General features: G+C 35.7%; 1 protein-coding gene across 1 annotated transcript in view; it reads left to right on the top strand.

The window, feature by feature from the left end:
* Positions 1–8,400: 8,400 nt before the first annotated feature.
* Positions 8,401–23,647, top strand: part of LOC134750206 (5-hydroxytryptamine receptor 1A-alpha) — a 31,033-nt gene continuing 15,786 nt past the window's right edge. The window contains exon 1 of the mRNA XM_063685338.1: positions 8,401–8,769. Coding sequence (XP_063541408.1) covers positions 8,609–8,769 — 161 coding nt within the window. The 5' untranslated portion in view covers positions 8,401–8,608. The remainder of the gene's footprint in view (positions 8,770–23,647) is intronic.

The raw sequence follows: 23,647 nt of genomic DNA, 5'->3' as shown, positions 1-23,647 counted from the left end.
TAAATAAGAACCACTTACCTACTGATATTTGCTTTCGGATGAAATTCGATGAGTCCTAAGTTGGCCATCGGAATGAGATAATGCAACGCAACGCAACCTCATTGGGTTTGGGTTCGATATATTGTTGCACCGCCTACAAATTCTCTGCTTTGCCCGAAGGTTGACTGGTATAGAATGCCTCATAGCATTAAGTCCGCCTTTTGTACGATTGTATTTTCTTTTGTGCAATAAAGATTAAATAAATAAATAAATTGTTAAAATCTTCGTAGCTACAATCTACAATGCAATAAACTAAAAAGTAGTTACTCCTTACCAGAGTAGCAAAATCTTGTTAACATTTAACAACGCGCGGACGACCAGCATTGTGAGTCGCCTAAAACTAGTAGCATCACTCGCGGATGAATACCCAGTAGATATTTGATAAGTTGCTTCGTCTGCATGCTCCGATGAAAGATAGTCTTTTTTTTCACTTTAAAATTTATTACATGTGTGAGATGGTTGTTATACGCTCCATTGAGGTGATCTGTGGATGCGGGTGCCTGGGCGGTTCGAGGCGGCTCGGTTGCCGGATGGCGGCGTTTGCTGCCGGAACACTAGCTCACGGACCAACAGGGAAACGTCACTTTGACTTAGCGATTTGTGAATTAGTCGATACTTGCAATATAATTGATTTCTGCACAGGCATCATTCACTTCAGGTGTCATTCGGTGGACTTGGTTCACTTTTTCTTTAGTATATATGACATCTATTTCAATTATGCCTAATTTATATATATATATATATATATATATATATATAAATTATATTATAGGACATTCTTACACAAATTGACTAAGTCCCACGGTAAGCTCAAGAAGGCTTGTTGTGGGTACTCAACAACGATATATATAATACTTATACAAATACTTATACATACATAGAAACGTCCATGACTCAGGAACAAATATCTGTGCTCATCATCACACAAATAAATACCCTTACCGGGATTCGAACCCAGCTAGGACCATCGGCTTCACAGGCAGGGTCACTACCCACTAGGCCAGACCGGTCGTCAAAATATGTGACTACTTTAAAAAGACAAATCAAAAAATATACAGTTTGGCTTAAAAATAAGTGCATTCCCGTTGCCAGGGAGGTTTTGGGATTATACTGAGCAACTTTTACTATGTGACCAACCCCGAAATCGCGAAAAAAAATTTCCCTGTTTCATACATTTTGGCTGGTCCTTTTTCTATGGGAGGGTAAATTTTTACTCCACCGACAAGAGCTGGACCTTAACTACATGATGGCGATGACGGCTTGCAATAGTTGCAATTGAATTGACTCCTGTATAGGCCTCATTAGTGCAGACTCATTTATTTCCTACTGAAAATTAACAAGTAAGTATTATTATTTAATGCCTTGTACCTATTTATTTATCGTATGGCATATCTCTACATGTCACTGCATTATAAAATTAAAATTTAAAACTAGAATCCTTAAAATAATCCACGGCTTTCCCAGTCAAGGTCTTGAGCTCTTCCAAGTTGCCACCGAATTTGGTGTTAGGACATTCCAGCACCATGTGACGGATAGTTTGTTCCGGTTCTCCACATCCGCATCCTTGTACCTATGCATCATAGCCAGTCAATAATTTAAAGTAAAATCATAATATTTTAAAACATTAGACAAAGTCTAGTAAACATAAATAAGATTGATATTCATGTGTTTGACCGATTTTGAAAAGGGTAAGGAAGATTATATTACTGTGTCGCGTTTTTCCAATTGTTAAAAAAAATCTAAATTTAGTGACCCAATATGGCTACTACAACCCTTTCACATTCGTACCTTAGACCGGTTCCACCTCAAATGCTTACGTAAGATCATGAACATCAGATGGTCTGACCGAGTGCGAAATACCGAAGTTCTGCGACGAGCCAAGGTCGGTGGAATAGAGGCTTACCTAATGCGTCGACAGCTTCGGTGGTGCGGTCACGTATCACGTATAGCGGGGGAGAGAGTGGCGAAGCGCATCTTTTTTTCTGAACTAGAGGAGGGTAAGCGGAAACCTGGCGGACAAATCCTCCGATACAAAGATGTTCAGAAACGAAACATGAAAAGATGCAACATCGAGCCCTCTCAGTGGGAAGGTTTGGCAGCACAGCGTCCTGAGTGGCGCAGGCTGGTGCTGGACAAAGTCCGCGATTTCGAGGAGCAACGCATAGTTGACCTCGATGCTAAACGCGACGAGCTGAAAGCACGCCAGCCTGCTTCCATTCATTACCATTATGTGGCTGGTGTTCTCACGTGCTCTCAATGTGCACGGGGGTTCGCCTCGAAGATCGGCTACATCAGCCATATTCGGGCGCACGAGCGCCTGCTAACTGTAACAGTTAGCTCCTAGTTACTAGGAGTCGAAGTGGTCGCCATGGTCGAAATCGGCCGGAAGGATCATCATCACTACAACCCTCAACTTGACTTCACAGAAGCTTATCTCCTTCATTGGACGCCGAATTTTTCAATGTCTTCAATATGTATAGTTTAGTTTAATTAACTCTCAAGCGCGTACGAAGCCATATTTGGCAGTTATAATATTCAACTCTATTGACAGGTATTAAAATTCAAATTTAAACAAATATTTTTATGTGACATGCGCTAGAGGGCTAATTATTTTCTTCATATAATATAACTGTACGAGTATTAACTGTTAATATTTGAGTACCTTCACCTTCGGTAAAGCATTTTGCTACACAAATTTACAAATAATTAGTTAGTTTTCTAAATAACAGCAAATTATCATCTTGTTCCAACAAAAACGTCTATAAACAGTGTCCCCGAGAAAGTTGCAAATGGTCTAATGATCTTAGGATTATATTACGCTACTAGTAGTTTACGTAGTAGCTACCTACTACGAGTACATGCAACGTTGCATCTTTGATCTGCATGGCTATAGCGTCAGCAGCATGACTTTGGAGAATAACGCGTATATAATTAGGTAGAGATGTGCCGTTTTCGAGAACGTTTATTATGGGGAATATTCTCGAGCGAGAACCGCTCTCTATACAAAACAGAGAACGTTCTTGAGAACGGCACATCTACATATACTTATAGGAAGATTCATAAGCGCTGGCGCGAGATTTGTACAGGAGCCGATTCTAATTTAACAATTTGGTAAGGTTTTGAACTGGTTTTGAAACGACCTTGATGATCGTTTATATCGCATGCACTAATCAGCGCAGCGTGAGCGGGGTAACATATCTCTACTTCGAAATATGTTTGCTCGGTGTTTGATTTGACGAATTTTCATTTGACCGAACGGGTTTTTATCAAAAACCGTTAAATTCATTTGTATTTGTAAATTTTCCAAACTTTTTAAAATGGCATCCTGTAAAAGCCATTGGGTTAGGATCTCTTCTAAAAATTCAATGGCTTTGAGAAAAAACGCGTTCGGTAAAATTAAAATTTCGGGGTTTTAATAAACGGATATAAAATTTTCGGAGATGAGATAGGTATGGAAACAAGAACCTTGGGACACTTTTTTTCTCCTATTAGAATCGAAAGTCGTGATTCTGAATAGAAATAACATAAAAATGTCCAAATTAAAACAAAGTGTAGTGTAAATAAAATGGCCAATTCCTAAAATATGAGCCCACCCACTTTCTTCGACTGAAAGTTATGAACAACTTACCCACGCCGAAGACTCGTGTAACTATTGCGAAACTCGACTACCATATTATGTACTCTAATGTCTAAATAATAAAGTCGAATACACTTTGCAGAGTATATTAGTCGCAATCACGTTGCATAACTAGGTATTTATTTATTTACCTACGTTTACGAGGTGTGAACACTATTATTTAATGTTTACTGAATTTTCAGGGCAGCATGTAATTAAGTGTTTTATTTGTAAATATAGATAGAATTACAGTGGTGGTCAGTTTATATATGTACAGTTTCACTATATTTTGACAAAAGGCGTACCCCTTACGCCCCTTAGGGGCGTAGGCCCTTTTTATGTGCGAAGAAATGATTATGATTAAAAACATTAAACTAGTAACTAAACTATCATGCTCACCGAGTACGAGTAATAATGCAATCCTACTTAGACCGTTTTCACATCGTCCGATCCGATATCGGATGTCGGAAGGCGCCTATGACAAAAACACTCGCTACGCTTGGTTCAATTTTGGAATCTTTCACTTGCTCGGGTATCAATATTAGCACGAGAGGTTAAACAACAACTTTGCCCGATTGTAAAACAAATAACTATAATAATATATGTCTGTGTCTCTCGGAACTTTTGTGATTAAAACTACCTACCAGTTCTGTTGTCGCAGACAACAATTGAAAAGCGAAAAAAAAAAACTATAAACATGTTTACAAACTGTAGGATCTGATTATAGATGTTTTCCAGATAAAATTTAAATGTCTAATATTAGATCTGGAGCCCATAATAAAAGTTTAAGTAAATTCAAGCATTTTCGTGTTCATTGCTTATATAATTTTGTTTTAGAATTCTAACTACTTATTTTAAGATATTCATTACGTCAATCCACAATTCTTAACTTTTTATAAAATAATTCTATAGGTAGGCACCTACTAAGACAGTGGCAAACAAGCGAAAGTACAGTATCGGCAAAAAATCTATCATATTCCTATTTTCTTGCGGGTATTAATTCGATAATCCGTGAAATTAGACTTTATATCATGTAAACAATGATTGTATCATCATGACGATGATATATACATACTTATGTCCCACTGCACGTGGCAACTTGGGCAGCCACGTTAGCACAATGCGGATTGGGGACTTCACACACACCAATTACTGTATGTTATAAATATAGTTTTTTTTTTTAAAACACTCAAAAGCGAATCTTACCAACAATAAAACCTAGATGGATCGCTTGTTCGTCCTCGTTAGCCTCTGGTTTGAAAATTAAATCGAATCAAAATACTTTATATTACAATTTAATACCCACCGGTCTACCGCGAAAACACGGGTAAACTATTTTAAAATTGTACCCTAGGTTGATCGAATTATCCTTTTCATACGCCCCTATATTGTAAATTTCATCAAAATCGCTAAAGCCGTTTTTGAGAAACTATCAAAATAAATATGCAAATGTACCTGATAAAATATGATAGATTATTTTCCGCTACTGTACGTCTGTTTTAGCTTTGATCGATGTCAGACACTTAATGTTTTAATAGAGGTGTCACATACGAGTTACCGACCAGAGGTACCGTTCGGATTCTGACTACACCAGTATTACTGCTGTCATATTGCAGCGCGACATTACTGCCGCAGGTGTCAGACAATACAGACTAACATATACATATATGCATGTCATAAACTTAAAAATTAAACACTATTTAGGCGACTAAACGGCGTGGCTCCGTTGAATCGTCTGGTATTGTGTTGGATTTTTGACATTTTCGGCAGCAATGCAATCGGCTTCATTACTGCTGCAGTATTGCAGCGCGATCTTATTGCCGAAAATGTCGCGCTACCATACGACCGTCTGCAGTAAATCTGAATCTGAATGGTACCGTAGGTACATTCACTGCGTTGACAGCCCAAGTGACGTAATGCAGACCATTTTCTGAGAATAGCTGCCTATAGCTCTTTCTAAGGATACCTATCGCATCGTAACTTTATTGTCACTTAAAATTGTTTATAGATCTTTATCAACCCTACACAATCAAATACATGGCAAAACCATGACGCGACGTAAAGTGATAGGCGACAAACATTGAACTATTATTACTAACGTAATAGAACGGGCACAGAAAACCAGTATTTAACGCCATGAGTTGCTACCGTTTTGGCATCAAACCATAGAAGCGGAGCGTGAATCTCGCGACCTAAACGCGTAAGTGCCATAAATTTTACGGCGCTTACGACGGTTTGGTCGCGTGGTACAGGTTGTGATTGCGACGTTTTCATTGTTTGGTATGTCGTCTCTATAGTAATAATAACTCAATGGCGACAAAACACTTGAAACGGTCACTCAAACCACTCAAACTCATGGATGCTAGCAACGGAATTTTGATTACCTACCTTATACATAATGCTCATATAACATTTGAAGGGTACACTTTAGTAACATTTAGAGTAATCGCGGTTTAAAAATTTGGATCCATGTCAAAATGTATGGTAATTCCGTGACCAGGTCTTTTTTAAGTAGAAAAAAGTTATGTTACATATATTATACAGTGGTAGCAAAAAATCTAACTAATAGTTCATGAAGAGCTCTACATTTTGAAATGAAAATCTTATTTTCCGAAAAAACTGACTAGACATGTTCTTTCCGTGTATCCATCATTTAAAAGCGTCGCATTTTGAATACATATTTTTAGCGAGTCAATAGCGAATTTATTTTATTTTACCGATTTTACGTTTAGTTTCGATGTACGGACGCAGGTTGCAGTCGCCATCAGATATATCGAAACGGCAGAGGTGCTCAAAATATCTGAACACGCACTCTAACGCCTTGACAATAGAGGCGGGTTCAGATATTTGGGAGCACCTTGGCCGCTCCGATATATCTGATGGCGACTATACCCTGCGTCGAACCCGAGCTGGATCCCGATTCAGGTTTAACAACTTGTTACGGGTTTGATCTTGTTTTGATACGACCTTGACCTTGTTTGTCCCAGAAAAATGTCAAAATAGAGATTTGTGTAGGTAACGACCTGACCGATGAGTCTATGAAAAACCGGCCAATAAGTGCTTGCGTGCGTGAGGGTTCTGTAACTTACACGATATTAAAAAGACATAAATAATACATTTTAAATAATAATTGTACCTACCCGACATAATTATCTTATACCTAATATTATATACATACTGTTGTGTTTTCCTATGTAACTTAGATATAAATAGTTGTAAATATGAAATACTGTATTCTGTGTATTGTAAAACTATGACATGTAAAACTACGTTTTATAAAGGCATAAATGAATGAATGGCCTAAATAGTTATAGGTTATAACTATTTAGGCAATGTATAATTTATGCCGAATAAATGATATGATATGATATACCTTCGGGGCACTTACGTCCTTCTAATAAAAAAGATAAGAAAAACTTATTATTGGCTCAAACTGAACATGACCGTTCAAAACAATTTTCGTGGAAAATAGGTAGGTACGAGTAGGTACGTATTTATAAGCTTTATTGTCAGATGTTTTTAATTATATTTTTTGTAAGCCTAGTTCAAAAGTTAAGGGGGCGGAACACATTTCTTTGGACTGAAAATAATCTCAAAACCTATCGAATGATGTGCCACACGTTGATTTTATTGTTTTTTTTTCCATTTATATGTATGTATGAGCCTTCTCTAAAAATAATACTAATTATATATTTTTTCGAATCATATTATTTTACATATACGGTACGGTACGGGAAGCGCTGGTGGCCTAGCGGTAAGAGCGTGCGACTTTCAATAGTTTCAATCCGGAGGTCGCGGGTTCAAACCCCCGGCTCGTACCAATGAGTTTTTCGGAACTTATGTACGAAATATCATTTGATATTTATACCAGTCGCTTTTCGGTGAAGGAAAACATCGTGAGGAAACCGGACTAATCCTAACAAGGCCTAGTTTCCCCCTCTGGATTGGAAGGTCAGATGGCAATCGCTTTCGTAAAAACTAGTGCCTACGTCAATTCTTAGGATTAGTTGTCAAGCGGACCCCAGGCTCCCATGAGCCGTGGCAAAATGCCGGGATAACACGAGGAAGATGATGATGATTATTTTACATATACTTCCAGACTAAAAACATTATACCTAAACTCTACATTTACAAGACACGTAAGAGACTTAGGTTTTCAGCCAGGAGCAGTTCTACTTTTGGCGGCTGGATGGACCCTTTTGTGGATTAAAATTAATTACTGTACTTTTCCCTATCTGGCAAAAAAGCAGCTCTATATTATGGTACAACACCTGCCTATATTGAGGCTAGATGCCCCACGGTCCGTTTCGAATTTTTCGTGTAACCTAAAACCTAAATAAAGCGGAAGCCTGATAAGTTATTCTTTGGGCGAAATTCAGTGGCCAGTTTACTGACCTTTTCTCGTTTTCGTCAACATTAAGGTAACGTACGTATAGAGCTTTTTTACGTCTTAATTCTGCCTGTTATATGGTAGGTACCTAAATCGTTTATCGCGTGGACAATCAGTAAATTTGAATACTAACCACTAATACACCTTAATACATTGAGACATGATACAAGAAGGAGTATCTCCTAGTATACCTAATTATACGCCTTACTAACTGTACTCGATAAATCTTACCAAGAATCAACTTACCTATAGGTACTATTAGCTTAACTTACTTAAAACTTAAAACAAGTCTCCCACTCGTGGAAGCAGTCTGAAAAGTAGATATAGACGGAGGTGGGGATAGCTTGCCACGCGCGACCGGCTGAGCGGTGCACAGTTCACACAGTTGTCAACCGACAGCGCTGAGAGAAAGACGCGGTCGCCCCGGCCGTTGTGTTCTCAAAACTTTACGCGACTTCCACTGCAGCGACTTGCTTCAACTCTGGATTGTATTTCGTACTGAAAGTGTCTAGTTACGTGCAGTGTTTAGTTAAAGTGATGACTGTTGACTGGAAACTGCTTTCATGTCTCCTGGACAAACGTTAATGTCAGAGGAGATGGAAGCTAAGGACCGGCTGGCTGAGGAGATCGTTCTCCTGGTCCTGTACCTGGTGTCGGCGGCTGCCAACTCGCTAGCGCTGCTGGTGTTCTGTCGACGACCCGGGCTCAGAACAGTATCCAATCGGTAAGTTTTAACCAAACTTTGCAACTCTTCTGCATTCCTAGCAGCTACTTTTAAGTGTCAATGGTTTTATGGGCTTTCCAAAACTGACCAACTTGAGAATGCTCCACGACACAATGAATGTAATGTCGTTACAATGAATTATAATGATGCAAAAAGAGAGAGCCGTACGGCCATAAATCTACCTCATCCTTGAAACCAGTACTAAAGCAAATTAATGAGCGACATGATGACCGACACTCGTGTGAAAGCAATAAATAGCGAATTCCCTCAAAACCACTTAAACGTGAAAGAAACATAGCGTGACGAGAAATTTAGGGTTGTTGCTAACGGACAACGAACCAAGCAACGCCAAAACATTGACGCAAGCACAAAGACATCGACATCTTAAATTCAATACATATTCGGTTTGGCATTATGATACAAAATATTTTCAAACAAAACTGACCTCCAACGCATGATGTTTTGTGTTAGAAAATGACACGTCTTTTAAAATTCCCTTTTTTTTGTTAGGAGCATCCCTAGCGCGGGCTGGGAGCCAAAACTCACAGTATTATTAGACTATTAGTGCCGGTCCGTACGTCTACCTGAGCTCCCATGTTTGTTTTATTTTCTAGCGGTTGCAATTTTTGATTTATGAGCGCTAAAGAGAACAAGTAAAGCATTCGTCGGTGACTGTTGTTAATGAAGAGATTCCCACAGTCGCTCGACGAGTTTCGTCAGTCACAAGGTCACGCTCGCGCTCCATCACCAGCTCCTTGAGGTAAAGAACCGATGGACGTAACGGTTAACTTAATACCGTGCAAGAGCTGCACGATTAATTTTGCAAACCTCTACGCGGACTCCGACTCCACTCATGTCTTTTATTTGTTATGCTCGCCGTCGATGACGTAAATTATCGTTTGGATTCGAACGCCATACGTATTTAAATATCAACATACTTTATCATTGATTAAAAACCACTTGAACATAATTATTATGCAAAATACGTCCAAATATTCCTGCATCCAAACAATTAGGCATAAAGAAATATGAGTTGTTCCTCAGAATAATGCAAGAAGATTTTCAAGTTGTGTTCCGCGTAAATTATTTACCTCGTTAACATTTCCGGATATTCAAACTAGATGAGTAGTCAAACGGCTTGTTTATAAATATTAGGACTAATTAAAAACCGTTTCCACATAAATATTGAGTGGAAGAAATTCCACCGTATCTTTGAACCCATTAAGAGTTGTCATTCGTTGTATGTGGTCCAAAGATCATGCGGGTATCTCGTGTCAGACACTAATCACTGTAATCCAAGTAGTCCCAGCGTTTCAAACACGTTCTGCTCTCATTGGCCGACGGGTGAGCCTCCAAGATTCATTTGAATACTTGATACCTACCTGCGCAAATCTTCTCTTGACGCTAAAATTCCCTAACAATGTTGTAAATCCACGTGTATCGAGTAAATACTATTTGTTGTTATCATTATAAACAATTTCATGTTATCCTTTCATTTAAAGGTCTCTGACCACTTGAGTATTGTCTCTGTTTACTTTAGGTACAAGCTGAGACCCAGTATCGCTCACATGGTCTATGACTCATTCCTGACCCCAAATAATCGCAGGCGACCAATTGAAAAAGCCATAATAGACGTGGGCAGCTGTTCTCACGAGGGCTCAATTTTGCAACCGGTTGGTTTATTAGCTTTAAATATTTAAGTCTCTGAATGGCCTTTGACATCGTCATTATGACATGTCGTTGAACCTTATGTTGTAAGATGACGTTTTTGCATACACTGTGGGGAGGCGAGCGAAGGTGAACTTGGTAAAGTAAAGTACAGACGAACTGTTTAAGACAGGTCTGATATGTTTAAACGCCTCCAAATTGAAATGAAGACGCTCAGTAATAATAATTTAATTTCATTGAAACATCGGACGGTATCAATACTGCTGGTAGAATATGAGATGGATAATTATGTATTATGTTTTAAAACGCGGTATTTCACATAACATGAGGTAAACTTTATTAAATAATGCCTTACATCTGGTGATCTTCTAAAACTTGGCCAATTAACGTGTTTTGGCGGAGATCGGCTAAGTGAGGAATGTCGCCATATGCTTATTGCAAGATCACGAACACTCAATGAAACTCCGAAGGTCCCCCTTTTTCTAAAGAAACATAAACTGTTAGTACACGGTTAGGTTACTACTATCTTCATAGTATCGTAAAACATTGTGTAATACGCGGCATTAAGATTTATAACCTTCAAGATTGAGAAAATTTGACAACTTTTTACAAGACAATCTAGTGTTTGGAACCCAGCCAAATTGTAGCGATGACAAGTTAGCGGTAACAAAACTTGTCGACTAGTAAAGTATATCAATATTTCCTAATGTCTGGCTTCACACTTCACGTAGAGTTCACGTGAGTACCTATGTAATTCTTGCTAACTGTTGCGCCAATGGTTGCAAAAGAAGGTGTCTTCTGTTGGTCGACTGGTTGGGTATTATATTTTAAACTAAAACCTGAGCGTAGGAATCAATAGCGTTTAATAAAAATGTGTTATCTTTAATTTTGAAAGATTTGTTTAAAACGCTATTAAAAACAATTAAAATTTATAATTGCATCATAATAGTCTAACAGTTAATGTAGTCAAATATTTAGTATAACCGTACCTTGAGTAATTGATACGTTATCTCTTTGTCTGTCGCAGTGCTTAAGGATGATTTGACAAGAACCTATTTGGACTTCGTTCTATTGATAGTCACTTAGAACAAACGAAGGCACAGATGTTCTGGTAAACTAAATACATACAATTCGGACACTGGACATTACATTGCTTAGTTGAACAATATACCTGTACTAATATTGTAGCGGAAATTATTACTTTTTTTTAATTCGGTTGCTAAGCAATGAGGGTTATCGTTTTTTTGCTCACCAGTTGGCGCCTCTGTTGATGGTGGTCCAAAAGACTAAAGAACAGCTGTCAATCATTGAAGTGACAAGTGATATTTCGAACTATGGAAAAGACCACCATCTACACTAGCGCCCCTAGCGGCGAATTCATATGCGTTAGCCCTCATTGGACTGAAAATGTTAAGATTCAATTGGAGTCACATAAAGAAAGTCTTTTGATCTTTTTTTGGATGATAAATTTTTCCTCCATAAAATATAAATTATGATAAATGTGACAACTCTATGTTCAATGTTCACACAAATATAATATTATCATTGATTTCCGATGGGATTTAAAGTGCCATTAACGCTGGCTTTATGAGTACAACCCACTTGGTATAGAATTGTAATTTCCATTAAAATCTTTTGTTATATTCAAATGCTTTTGCTTTTTTAACGGCTGACCGTTTTGGATCGAAATTTAAATACTTTGTCGTCCAAGTTTAAAAATGGAACTAATTTTGTAAAAGACAGTTGACAGCACCATAAACAAAATGTGATGACGGCACAGACGTTAAAAAATAGTTTAAGATTCAAACATCAAACATTTATTCCGCAAATAGGCCACAGGGGCACTTTTACATGTCAATTTTTACAAACAATAAAATTAACCCAAAATTACAAAAAAAATTTACATAAACATAAATGTCAAATTACACAAAAAAAAATACAAACAACAGAAGTACTAAAATTGATTATGATTAGAGATTTAAATCTAAAAATGTATTATATTAGTTCTTCTTAATAATTTGCTTGCCAAATAACAATGGAGTCCAGGAAAAGAACAACTTCAAATATTGTTTCGGAAACTCAAGTCAAAATAAACGATGATGCCGGTAGTAAAAAGGTCACACCGAATTGGGTTAAAAGATAACAAAGCAACATTAAGCCGAGATAAGTTTGTATACTCGTAAATTCCTTGACAAAGACATTGTACAGGCCTCGGCAATCAATTGATATTGGCAGGAAACTATGTCAAGTGGCGTGTTGAGGGTTGCACTTGACGGGTGTATTTAAAAAAATAACAAATCATAGACTACGTGCTTGCAACTTCTTATAGATAAATTACTTAACTACAGAAATACACACCGCATTTCTGTAGTTAAATAATAGGAAGTTAAAAGAATGAAGTAGCTTTTATAATTTGTTTTTTAAGGCTTATACTCTGTGTTTGTTTGGTTCAATTAGAAAAGGTCTGCGCGCAATATTTTGCACTGTTTTTAGATTGAGTCTCTATTTCAATTTCACCATATTTGTAACTTTTCCAAGACCTTTCTGTAAATTTGTCAACACTATTATTCTTTATCTATTAATGTTAAATGCAAATGGCAGTCCAAAAACCGTGAATTGTCTAATGTAAGCTATTTACAAAGTCGTTAGTTAAGCAACCATCGGCCATATCTTGAAGACAGAGTGCTTGAAAGCATTTCACCTTTTACTGTATCTAAATGGGTTGTCAAATGTTTATGAACACATTTCGTGACATATCTAGAAACTTCTTTAGCTATTTTCAACGAAACGCATTCGAAATTCAAATAAGATTTAAAAAGAGAACCGATTACAGTATACAAAGGATTCGATATTCAAAATCCAGCTTCGTTCTTAACGCACTTTCCTTTTTAATATTCTAAATTTAAACGCGAAGACTCGTATGGGCATGGTTATAAATAGAGTCGTTCGTTATTCGTGACGGCCAGACCGAATAGATCATACAAATCAGGCTTGCGTTGCTATAAGCAAAAACCTCGATTAGGATTAAACAATAAAATATTTTTAAACATACTGAACCATAACTTTGTTACTAATATTAGACAAACCAGTTAGATCCGGTATAGCCGGTTGTTAGTTTTGACAAATGAGTGATGTCATAGCTTTCTTTAGAACAACAACAACTGTCACTTTCAAACGCGCCCGTTTTAGATAAAAATAAACTCAGAATCACGATTTACAAAACAGACATTAGTATAACTGTCGAAACATCACGTAAAGGAATTCCAATCTATTAGTATTACGAAATCAGACGGATATTTAATAAAATTTAATAAAGTCTTAACACAGTTTATATCTCTGTTAGTGTTAGTAAAATTTAAAAATACAAACACGAAAATAAACGTTCGAAATTTCAAATTAGAGCTCCGTTTTGAAACGCAATTTCGAAATCGAATGCATGTAGATCGATTCGAATCAATCAGGATGCGAAGTCACGTCTCATACGAGTGACACGTCCCTACTGGCCGTACAGTGAATTCCTGACTTCATCAAATCATTATAACTTCGACTATATCACTCTGGTGATTAGGTTTAAATTTAATTGGTATCTTTACCATCTCATTTCGCAGTCATTTGAATAAAAACCGTTTACAGTTACAATAAAGCAGTTTTTCAATTGTTTTGAAAAAACAGGACAGCTATTATAAGGTTTCCTCGTGCATAGGTTCAACCACCGCAATTATATAGATTTAAAATTGTAATTTCTCTGACATTTGACACATTGCGTACGCGTTGCCGCTGGTAATACATGACTGTTGCTATATTGAACGATTAGGGACATTTCTGAATGAAAGTTTGACGCTTTGGTAAAGCAAAATTGTACACGTGCGAGTGAAACGTAATGACAATCAGATTGAATTGGAATTAGATTCACATTGATAAATATAATGCGGGCCCTTGCTGGATACTTTCGTAACTTTACTATTGACGTAACTGGGCCATAAGGAACAAACGATTGAATTGTGTACGAAACGAACGAAATGTAAATCATGGTAAATCAGCAAGTGCTTGGTGCTTCGAGCATTATGTTTATTGTGTAACTACATTATTTATAAAATAAATAAGATAAAAAAATTACTTCATTATTATTTCGATTTCTAAGTAAATTAACACAAAATATCACTACATATTATAAAACAAAGTCGCTTTGCGCTGTCTGTCCGTCCGTCTGTCCCTATTTGACAGTTGAAATTTTCACAGATGATGTATTTCTGTTGCCGCTATAAAAACAAATACAAAAAAGTCCGGAACCCTCGGTGCGCGAGTCCGACTCGCACTTGCATGGCCGGTTTTTAAGTTATCCATTTCGCGAGGTATATTTTCAAACAGGATGCCTTACATGTGCATGCCAACGGAAGTTAGATAATTTATGTTTAGAGTTGTTCTAATATAGGATTGACTGTCCGTAGGATGTTTATGCTACTGCATCGCAAAATCAATTGTGTGAACAATAACATAAGATCGGATATTGTGCGTACTTAGGATTCCGTTGTGCGCTCTCGAATTTTGTCGAAATTTACCGTTTTATTACCTAAATAATTTATACGATTTGCGCGAAGTGCATAAACCTATGATTCCATTGCGTATATTGTAACTTATGCAAGTTTACTGATGCAATCGTTGACTGATAAGTATAAACTTATCTTTCGTCAGTGATATGTACCTATATGCATTTTTCAATAAAAAGTGTCAAAAAGCCGCCGGTTCGTATGACTCTTAACAGGTAAATGTACACAGTACAGCGAGCTACAAAATTACATGGATTCATTATAAATGAATTTATTGCTAAAGTGGCTATGCAATTTTTCGGCTGGTTGTAATATATATTTGGTTACCAAAAGTTAGTATAATCGCTAGGTAAAAAAGTAAATCAACCAAAACCACTGCAAAGACATCACGACGAAGCAAACTAGCAAATTTAAAACGAGTAGAAAATCTAGTACCTAAAGCCAAAAACTTAGTAGATTTACAAAACCTACCCATGTATGTATGTGTTTGTTATGTTGAACAAATAGATCTTTGAATCTTTGAATTTTTATTTTTAAGATTTAAAACTAAATACCATTTCATACTATTCGGTAATGATGTGGGCAAGAAACTTGGCGAGACAACCCACGAGATTAGGCATCAAGCAGTTACTGACCTTTTACACGAATTATGACTCACTAAAGCTTATAAATAATCGTTAACTCGTGGTAATGGACAGGCAAATCTTTACTGGATTTTCATTTGCTTATCAAACCTATTTAATGATTCAAGTGTACAACGGTAACTTGTCCCTGTTTTTAGCTAATCATCATTTTATGTCTATAAATATACCAATCACAAGGAAAAGTTGTGTCTCATCATGATACCTAGTTAATAACTCTATAACCTCAAAAGTAATTGATATAATTATACAATATTTTCAATTACTTTTCTTTAGGCAAGCATAACCATCCTGAAAATATTGAATAGAAAAAAATACATTCATAGTCAAGTCACTATGAATTTATTCTTATAGATACTTGACGCCTCACTACCCCCCCTAAGAGTTGCAAGCGTTCGTTGTCACGCCTACAACGCCTGACGTATTTGGGCCGCATTTACCATTTGACAATTGACATAATGTTAAAAAAATACGAGAATTTTGTCTCAACATAGTTGGCTTTTTTGCCACGCCGTTCAATATCATTGCCTTTAAGTTCCGCGATACTTTTCGATCATATGAAATTAAAATTACTTTATAAAATACAGCGGATCGTATGCGTGTTTGCCATCTAAATAGTAAAAAAAAAACTTTGTAGCTCGCTAAGGGCTACAAAGCCCTACTATATACCTAATAATAGGAACTCGTTATCTAATTAAAAAATGACCTAAGTTTAATGCAATTGAGTATCTAACGGCCATGCTATTGTATGTACTTATTAGACATTGAAGGAGAATAATGAGAGAATTAAATCAACAGTTTCGTTTAATTACATAGCTGTTTTCACGGCCAAGGCGCGGCCGGAACCATAGGTACGCCATATTTGTCATCGACATATATATAGGTAGTTATGTCATCTAAAAAAATCTACCGCAAATCGGGGTTTCATTTCATTTCATTGTAAAATAAAATCCACATAAAGTTAAAGAATTCTACTGATAAATAAATATTCCGTTACGACATTGTTAAAAAAGCATTGTCTTTATGAATTTTAATTGGCCGTAAAAAAATATATCAGCGCATTCGACCTCTATGGCAAGTGGCCTTACATACGCGTTTTAATATCTTTCAATGTAGATTAAAGGGTCGGTAATTATAGGCTAAACCATTCTAACCCTGAACAAAGGTTTTATTCATAAATCTTAACCTTAAACAAATTGCTTGGCAACAATTAAAGTCATAGACAATTTCTTACAATGTCAGTTTCTAAACGGAATTCAACGTTTTTTTCTTAACTTGATCTAGTTTTTACTTGAAATCGTGAGAAGAGAAATACAAAAGGACTATTTATGTGCAATGAGATTCATTTAAGTCATTATTTGTAATTAGTAAGACGGTCGCTAATCGCTAAATGTCCCGCGTCCATTTTTTGTTGCAGTCATTCCGCGTGATCTTCATAAAGAAACAAAGCAGTTTTTGTGTTTTAAGAGGTACTTAATTTAACTCAATTTATCTTTATTATCGAAGTTTAAAGGATGAAGTAAAGTCATAAGAATCTCTTTCATTTTTTCCCGACTGAAAGCAATTACTGAGTTATATGTATCTGTGATACGATTCTATATGTTTGAGATTATTTATTCCTACGAAAATGTAAAAGGTATTCTACAGACTCCTCAATGCCTCGAGTTATTGGGATTATATAACTTTATTTGGAGTCGCTTGATAAATACGCTTAATATCTCAAACTGTCTAGACAGCCTTTTGTGATTCCAGGATAAAAGCTTAAGCTCAAGCTTGTTGGATGATGCTGGACATTCTGATGTTTTGAAAAGATGTGTCCCGCCGAGTTTGTTGCCGGTCCCATATTGGGATACCCTCCTACAATTTAGGAGGGAATTAAATCTTCTCGGGTCCGTGGTGTAGGGTTGGAGCCGGCATAGTTTATTTTTATCGCGTATATATATATATATCTTTACTTGAAAAATAATTATAGTGTATAACTAGCCTTATGAACCGATTTTGCATGTACAACCAGCCTTAAAGTTTGTAGTCTATGATTGTTCATTATTTTTAGTATGTGGGTATTTTTGCATTTTGTAATTTTTCCTCAGTCACCCGTTGACCACGAACGCTGTAAAGAGTTCGAAACGTCGGGATGTATTATAAATTCAATATACGCGATATAATCCGTTTTCATAGTTTTATTTCATGAGTAACTATCGCGGTAACCGAAGACAATATTCTCACTTTACTTGTCAAATCATATTTAAACGGACTTGCTTGAAAGAAATCCCCTTTTAAAACCTTACCTAGTGTAAGTACGGTACGTAGAATTGGGACTACCCGGCCACTTCGAACAGCGTTAGAATATCTCCATAGTGACTCACTCAGTCACTCAATGCGAGAGCCGTGGCTCAGTGCCAGTGAGTGCCCTAGCTTTCGGAAGGTCCTCGGTTCAGTCTCGGCCAAATAGTTTGTTGTTGACATTAACACCAATTACTAGGTCTAGTACTCATATTTCTATTTGCCCCTTTGCCCCAATATTCCTAACAATAAAGGTGAGAATAGGCTATCAAATATTAGAATTAGGATGACAAATATTAGGACGTTTACTTAACAACTAAAAAAGATCTTCGGCGTTCAGATTATTTAGTTCCCACATCTTAAATAATAGACACTATATTCAACCAACGGAAAATGTCTACATGATTCCAAAATTTGCGATAAAATATTACGCAATCTCAATGGAAACAGTCTGGTTCCTTCAGACTACATTAATCGTAAGTAATAATATGTTTAATGTGTGACTCACGGGAATGCAGACTTTAATCAGTGTCTGTACTTATACAGATTTTAAATTTAGAACTCAATCATTTGTTTGAATCGTGAGGTAATACAGGTATGCCAACACTATCGAATAAGCGAAATATAGGCGGGACAATGACCCTTTGTCATCTAAACCTTTTTAAACATTCCGTCATTTCTAATTATCTATAGAAAGGGACGTATGTTTATTTTTATTTATCTGCTTTATTATAAAGATGGGTGTTATACCACCAGGCATAACGACCTCAAGAGACTATCGAAAACTCAATTGCTTACCGCATTCTCACACAAATGTGGACGAATTGTGGCAATATCATGATTAATGTCAAATTTCTTAAGTCGATGCAAAGTTAGTTTAAGCTTCGATAGTTACTTAGAATAAATTGCACAATAAAAACCACATAAAAACTTAGAAATACATAAACGAAAATAACTCTTTACTAAACATATCTTTATACGTATATTAAATGGTAAAAAATAAATTTTAAGCTCTAGCGAGAATTGAGATCGCTAAGCGCACAGTATAGAGTTGTTAGTGTAGTTTTAAAGGGTTATTTCAGTTTATTTATTTATTTAAAAACCGTTTTATTGCTAGTTAGGTAAAATTGAATGAGCGAGGTTGTTCTATCACGCTAGGTAAATGCACTCGCCTTGATGCAACTGCATTTAGTTTAGTGTTTCTATTGACCTATTTAACTAAAAACTAGTGCACTTAGCCCGTCTACATGCAGAAAATAATTATATTATTATTTTTGTCTTCGCAGTTATCGGTCAAATAATCATGTTTCTGGTAGATAAGAATAATGGAGACTAACGTACGATTTTGTTTTAGACTTTATACTCTCGCGGCTCATATTTGTTTTACCAATGCTCTTAACTCTTGGGTACTTACAGAAAAGTTATATAAAATTATGACCCAATTTAGTCTGACGGGACAACCATGTCACTTAGTTGAATTACTGAAAATATGTAAGTAAGAGAGCGGTTGCCGATTGGCCAAATATAAATTGTTTAAATTCATGTGGGAAACAAAAATTAGATTGTATGATCAGTTTATTAACCATGTATGATTTGTCCTGTTATGTTGTGTTGTGTTGTGTATGATGTTATCTGATTTTCAATATAGACATGCAGTTTTCCTTTCCGACCGCCATTGATCGATATTTCAGATACGTCATAAAATTGGCACAATCCTTATCTTGTAATCGCTTTTAATCAATGTTCCTGATTGCTCTGTAGAATAAACATTACTGACATCAATAATTATATAATTTTAATATAATACCGAAAATCATACAAACGGACCCAAGTCCGACAACTGATACAAACGCCATCTGTAGAGCAAAAAGAGAAAAACTGTAAAATGTTATGACTTAGTGCAATCTCAACAGGATACGAGTCGTTTTTTGTTTGCATGGACAACCATTGTTCTAATAATTAGTCGGCAGTGGTCGTGGCAATGATGGGACTGGAATTACTGTGTCACCATTTAATGGAAATGGCGAAGACAACAATGGGCTGGCAATTGGCTAATTCCGTTGATTGTCAACTGTCAGATTTAACAATAGTGGCAAATGTAATAAATAAATAAATAAAGTTCACCTGCATTAAAAAGATCAGACGATGAAGAAACTAAACTGTCGCTAGCATTTATGACATATTTTATTTTATCTTTTTGTATTTACTATACGTCTCCAAATAAATCAAGTTATTTCATAAAAGCCTAGAGGTATTTTAATAAAATATCTTTGGGAAAAAGGTCACCAGTAGAAAAAAAGTTTAATACCGTCAAAGGCGTCTGGCTAAATATAAAATGACAAAGACTATGTACTCGTCCATAGAATTTCCGTTAAATGATTACACGGTAAATAATAATTTTAATGAAAACTAATTAATGAAAGCCAAATAATACCTTATTGTATAACGGTAGAAATTAAAAGCTTAGTTTATTTTTAGATATTCATTGAATCCCAGGATAGTTACACCGAATCGGGTCAGTTTATTTTCCTTTGGGATGGGAATGCCTTTATTTCGCAAAAGTATGTTGATAAAAATAGTCAGATAATTACCTTATACTATTATTAGATGGATTATGTCTGTCCAAAGCATTCTGGGAAATATTGTAGGCGATTATGTAATATCTTTTTTATCGGTCTGGGATATAAATAGAATATTATTTTTATTACAAGTCGAGTCATAGTTGAGTCATTGTCCATAAATTTATTGTAATATATATATCTATATATATATATATATATATATATATATATATATATATATATATGTAATATATGTATGATACAATATATATAATATATGTAATATAATTATGTATGATACAGAATAGTGATTTTTGACTTTGAATTTGAGTTGTCATGCCAGCAATCAATGCGTTTATGGACTATTCGTGGATGTTCTTATTCTAATTGTATTGTTTATTTAGAACAATAAAAAATATATTTTAATGTATATGAGAATTCAGAATGAAACACCGCGTGCATAAATTATCTACCATAACTCCATAATATATCGTAAAGTGTAAAACAATGTAAAAAGTCGACATGGCAACTACATGATAATACCTTGGAATTACCATCTAATCAATTATATTACACGATAAAAGTAAGCAACTTGAATCATTCCATTTGGTCTTTCACACTGCGTCATCCATCAGTTCACTCCTCGTGTTAAAATAATTCATTCATTCGAATTGCTAGCGGTTATACTGAATTGTTAGCGGTTATGTATATTCATAATTTCATTCAATTCACCTGGTTAAAAAAATGAGTAGTTACTGTGACAATTTCGGTAGCCCAAATGTCTCAAAGCCAGAGATTCCTCCTGTTTCTTGAATTGCATCAATGAAAACCTATAATTACAAAAAAAAATGTTTCGCATTATTTCGTAATACGTACATAGTTACACGTTCTACCTCGACCCAAGTCTATATCAAAACAGGTAAATTAAAGATAAGAATCTTACTGAACACAGTTTAAAAATATAATAAAATTAGGTCAGTTGTCAGCAATAATAAGGTGAAGGCGAGTTCAGGAACTGATCATTCCGATGTCCGCTATCTAATCTAAGAAATAAAGTGAATTGTGAACAAATAGTACCTATATTATCGGTACTTGAAAATAATATTCTACGACATATAGTTTAATAGTATGTCATTCCATGTGCTTTTTACTAACTATGAGTTACACGTTTTCCATTGCAATAGTGTTGTTGCATACGTGAAATCCAGCACATGTTTTTCTTACTGTTGGCGTAATTCTATTAAATTCTAGCGCACATCAAACGTTTAATTTTATTGATGCTGCTAATTATTTTAGCGGTTACTTTCCGCTACCACGGCTTAAGATAGTATTACCTTATCGGGCAAGTCTAATCCCCGGCTTGTGTGATGTCACACAAATTCCCAAGCATCTTTTGGAGCACCTTTTATAGCGGCGCCGAAAAGGAAAGTTTCATGGAAACTAGGTTGATTAACGAAAACAAAAGAGTATCGAACTTTTGTAAAATTTCATGATTTCTATTTAATTAATGTCCCATTTGTGATCCATTGTCTTCGAATACATTATATGGCCTTAATGCATCTTCAGTAGTTTTTCAAAGTTTAAATTGTCGTAATTAAGGAATGATCATTATTATCCTATGAAAAACATTACACCTTAGCATCAAATTAACCAAAAAAAAACCATTAGGACATGTTTTATTGACTCCGCGCTTTAAACTTTACATGTAGCTTCAGCTTATTTATACAGCATACCGTTGTTTGGTTCAAATTCCCGGGTTTTCCTTCGTCGATACGCCGCAAATTTTCCGCGTAAGTAATAAGATCCATTTCACGGCTAGGTACCAGTTAGTTGCAATAAAGTTTAAATACCGAGTATTGACCGAGTGACCTTGGTTTGTACACAGGATAACGCTGGCAACACAGCCTCTTTCGAAAAATTTGCACAGACAACCTACTGACCTTTCTTTTTTTAAACGAGTAACAATAACAAACGATCTGTCGTTTTTGATAATGGAAGCAAAGCCTAAAACGCTTAAAAACATTTGCAAATTTAAATAGTAACAACGTTTTTTGTTAATAATACCACACTTTTGGTGATGGATTTTAAATAGTATTATATTCAATAGTATTTTAGCCTTCAACTTGATTGCGATATTTTTTTAAATTGAATTTGAAACGATTTTCCCGCTCAGGTTCATGCGAGTTTGAGTAGACTTAACAATGGGCTTACTCGAACAATAGACATCACCTGAACCGCTTCCGCTGGAACAATGCGCCCGTATTGTACAGCCACAACATACCTAACATTGTCTGTGTCTTAACCGACTTTAAAAGGTTCAATGCCTGACCGTTTTCCTTTCTCGAACTTATCTTAATGCACCATAATTTAGCATGAGAAAAACATTTAAATACTGAATTAACTTGTTTGTTTTATAAACCGATAAGTTTATAAATTGGCACGCGTTAATTGATTTTATTCAAACAAAATTAGCTCCTTTCACCTTCGAGCCTTGTTCCATGTCCGTGTCTTTGCTATACCTTCACTTCCTTGATATTCTATTGAATAATTTTGTTCAGGTCATATAAGGATCACTGGCAACACCGGCATAAAATTAATAGCAATGTAACAAGAAAATATACCTAAGTTAAGTAACAACGGCATGTGACTGCGTTTGCATGGAACCCGTTGATTTTCAGGGATAAGTGGTATTCTATATTTAAACCTGGGGCTTATTGTATAATAAAATACAAGATAATACCTACTATTGTAGTGATTTTACATACAAAATCTCTAATAGTACCTATTAGCTTGTATTTTATAATGCAATAGGCCCCTGGAGTTTAAACTGATTGTGTGCTAAATTTCAAATAAATCTGCTCTGTCACTTTTTGCGTACTCAAATAAGAAACATTCAAACTGGATTATTAATTTAACTATTAGTAAGATTAAATTAAATTCAGAACAGGAAGAAACACTGTCCATTTATAAGACAAATTTCCCTTCACCTTTTATTTCACATTTACACATTTTGTGGGAATATAGTGAGCCAATAAGTTTGAGAACGCATTAATAGGTAGCGAACGCGAGAAACGCAGGCTCGAAAGTGCGTGACGCGTGACGCTACAAACCTCGCCACTTGCACGAATATGCAAACTTAAACAAACTTGGTATTCCTACGCGTATAATATTTCGTAAC

The sequence above is a fragment of the Cydia strobilella genome, chromosome 19, assembly GCF_947568885.1.
Source record: "Cydia strobilella chromosome 19, ilCydStro3.1, whole genome shotgun sequence".
Taxonomy (NCBI): Eukaryota; Metazoa; Arthropoda; class Insecta; order Lepidoptera; family Tortricidae; genus Cydia; species Cydia strobilella.
This window is presented reverse-complemented; position numbering and strand designations above follow the sequence as displayed.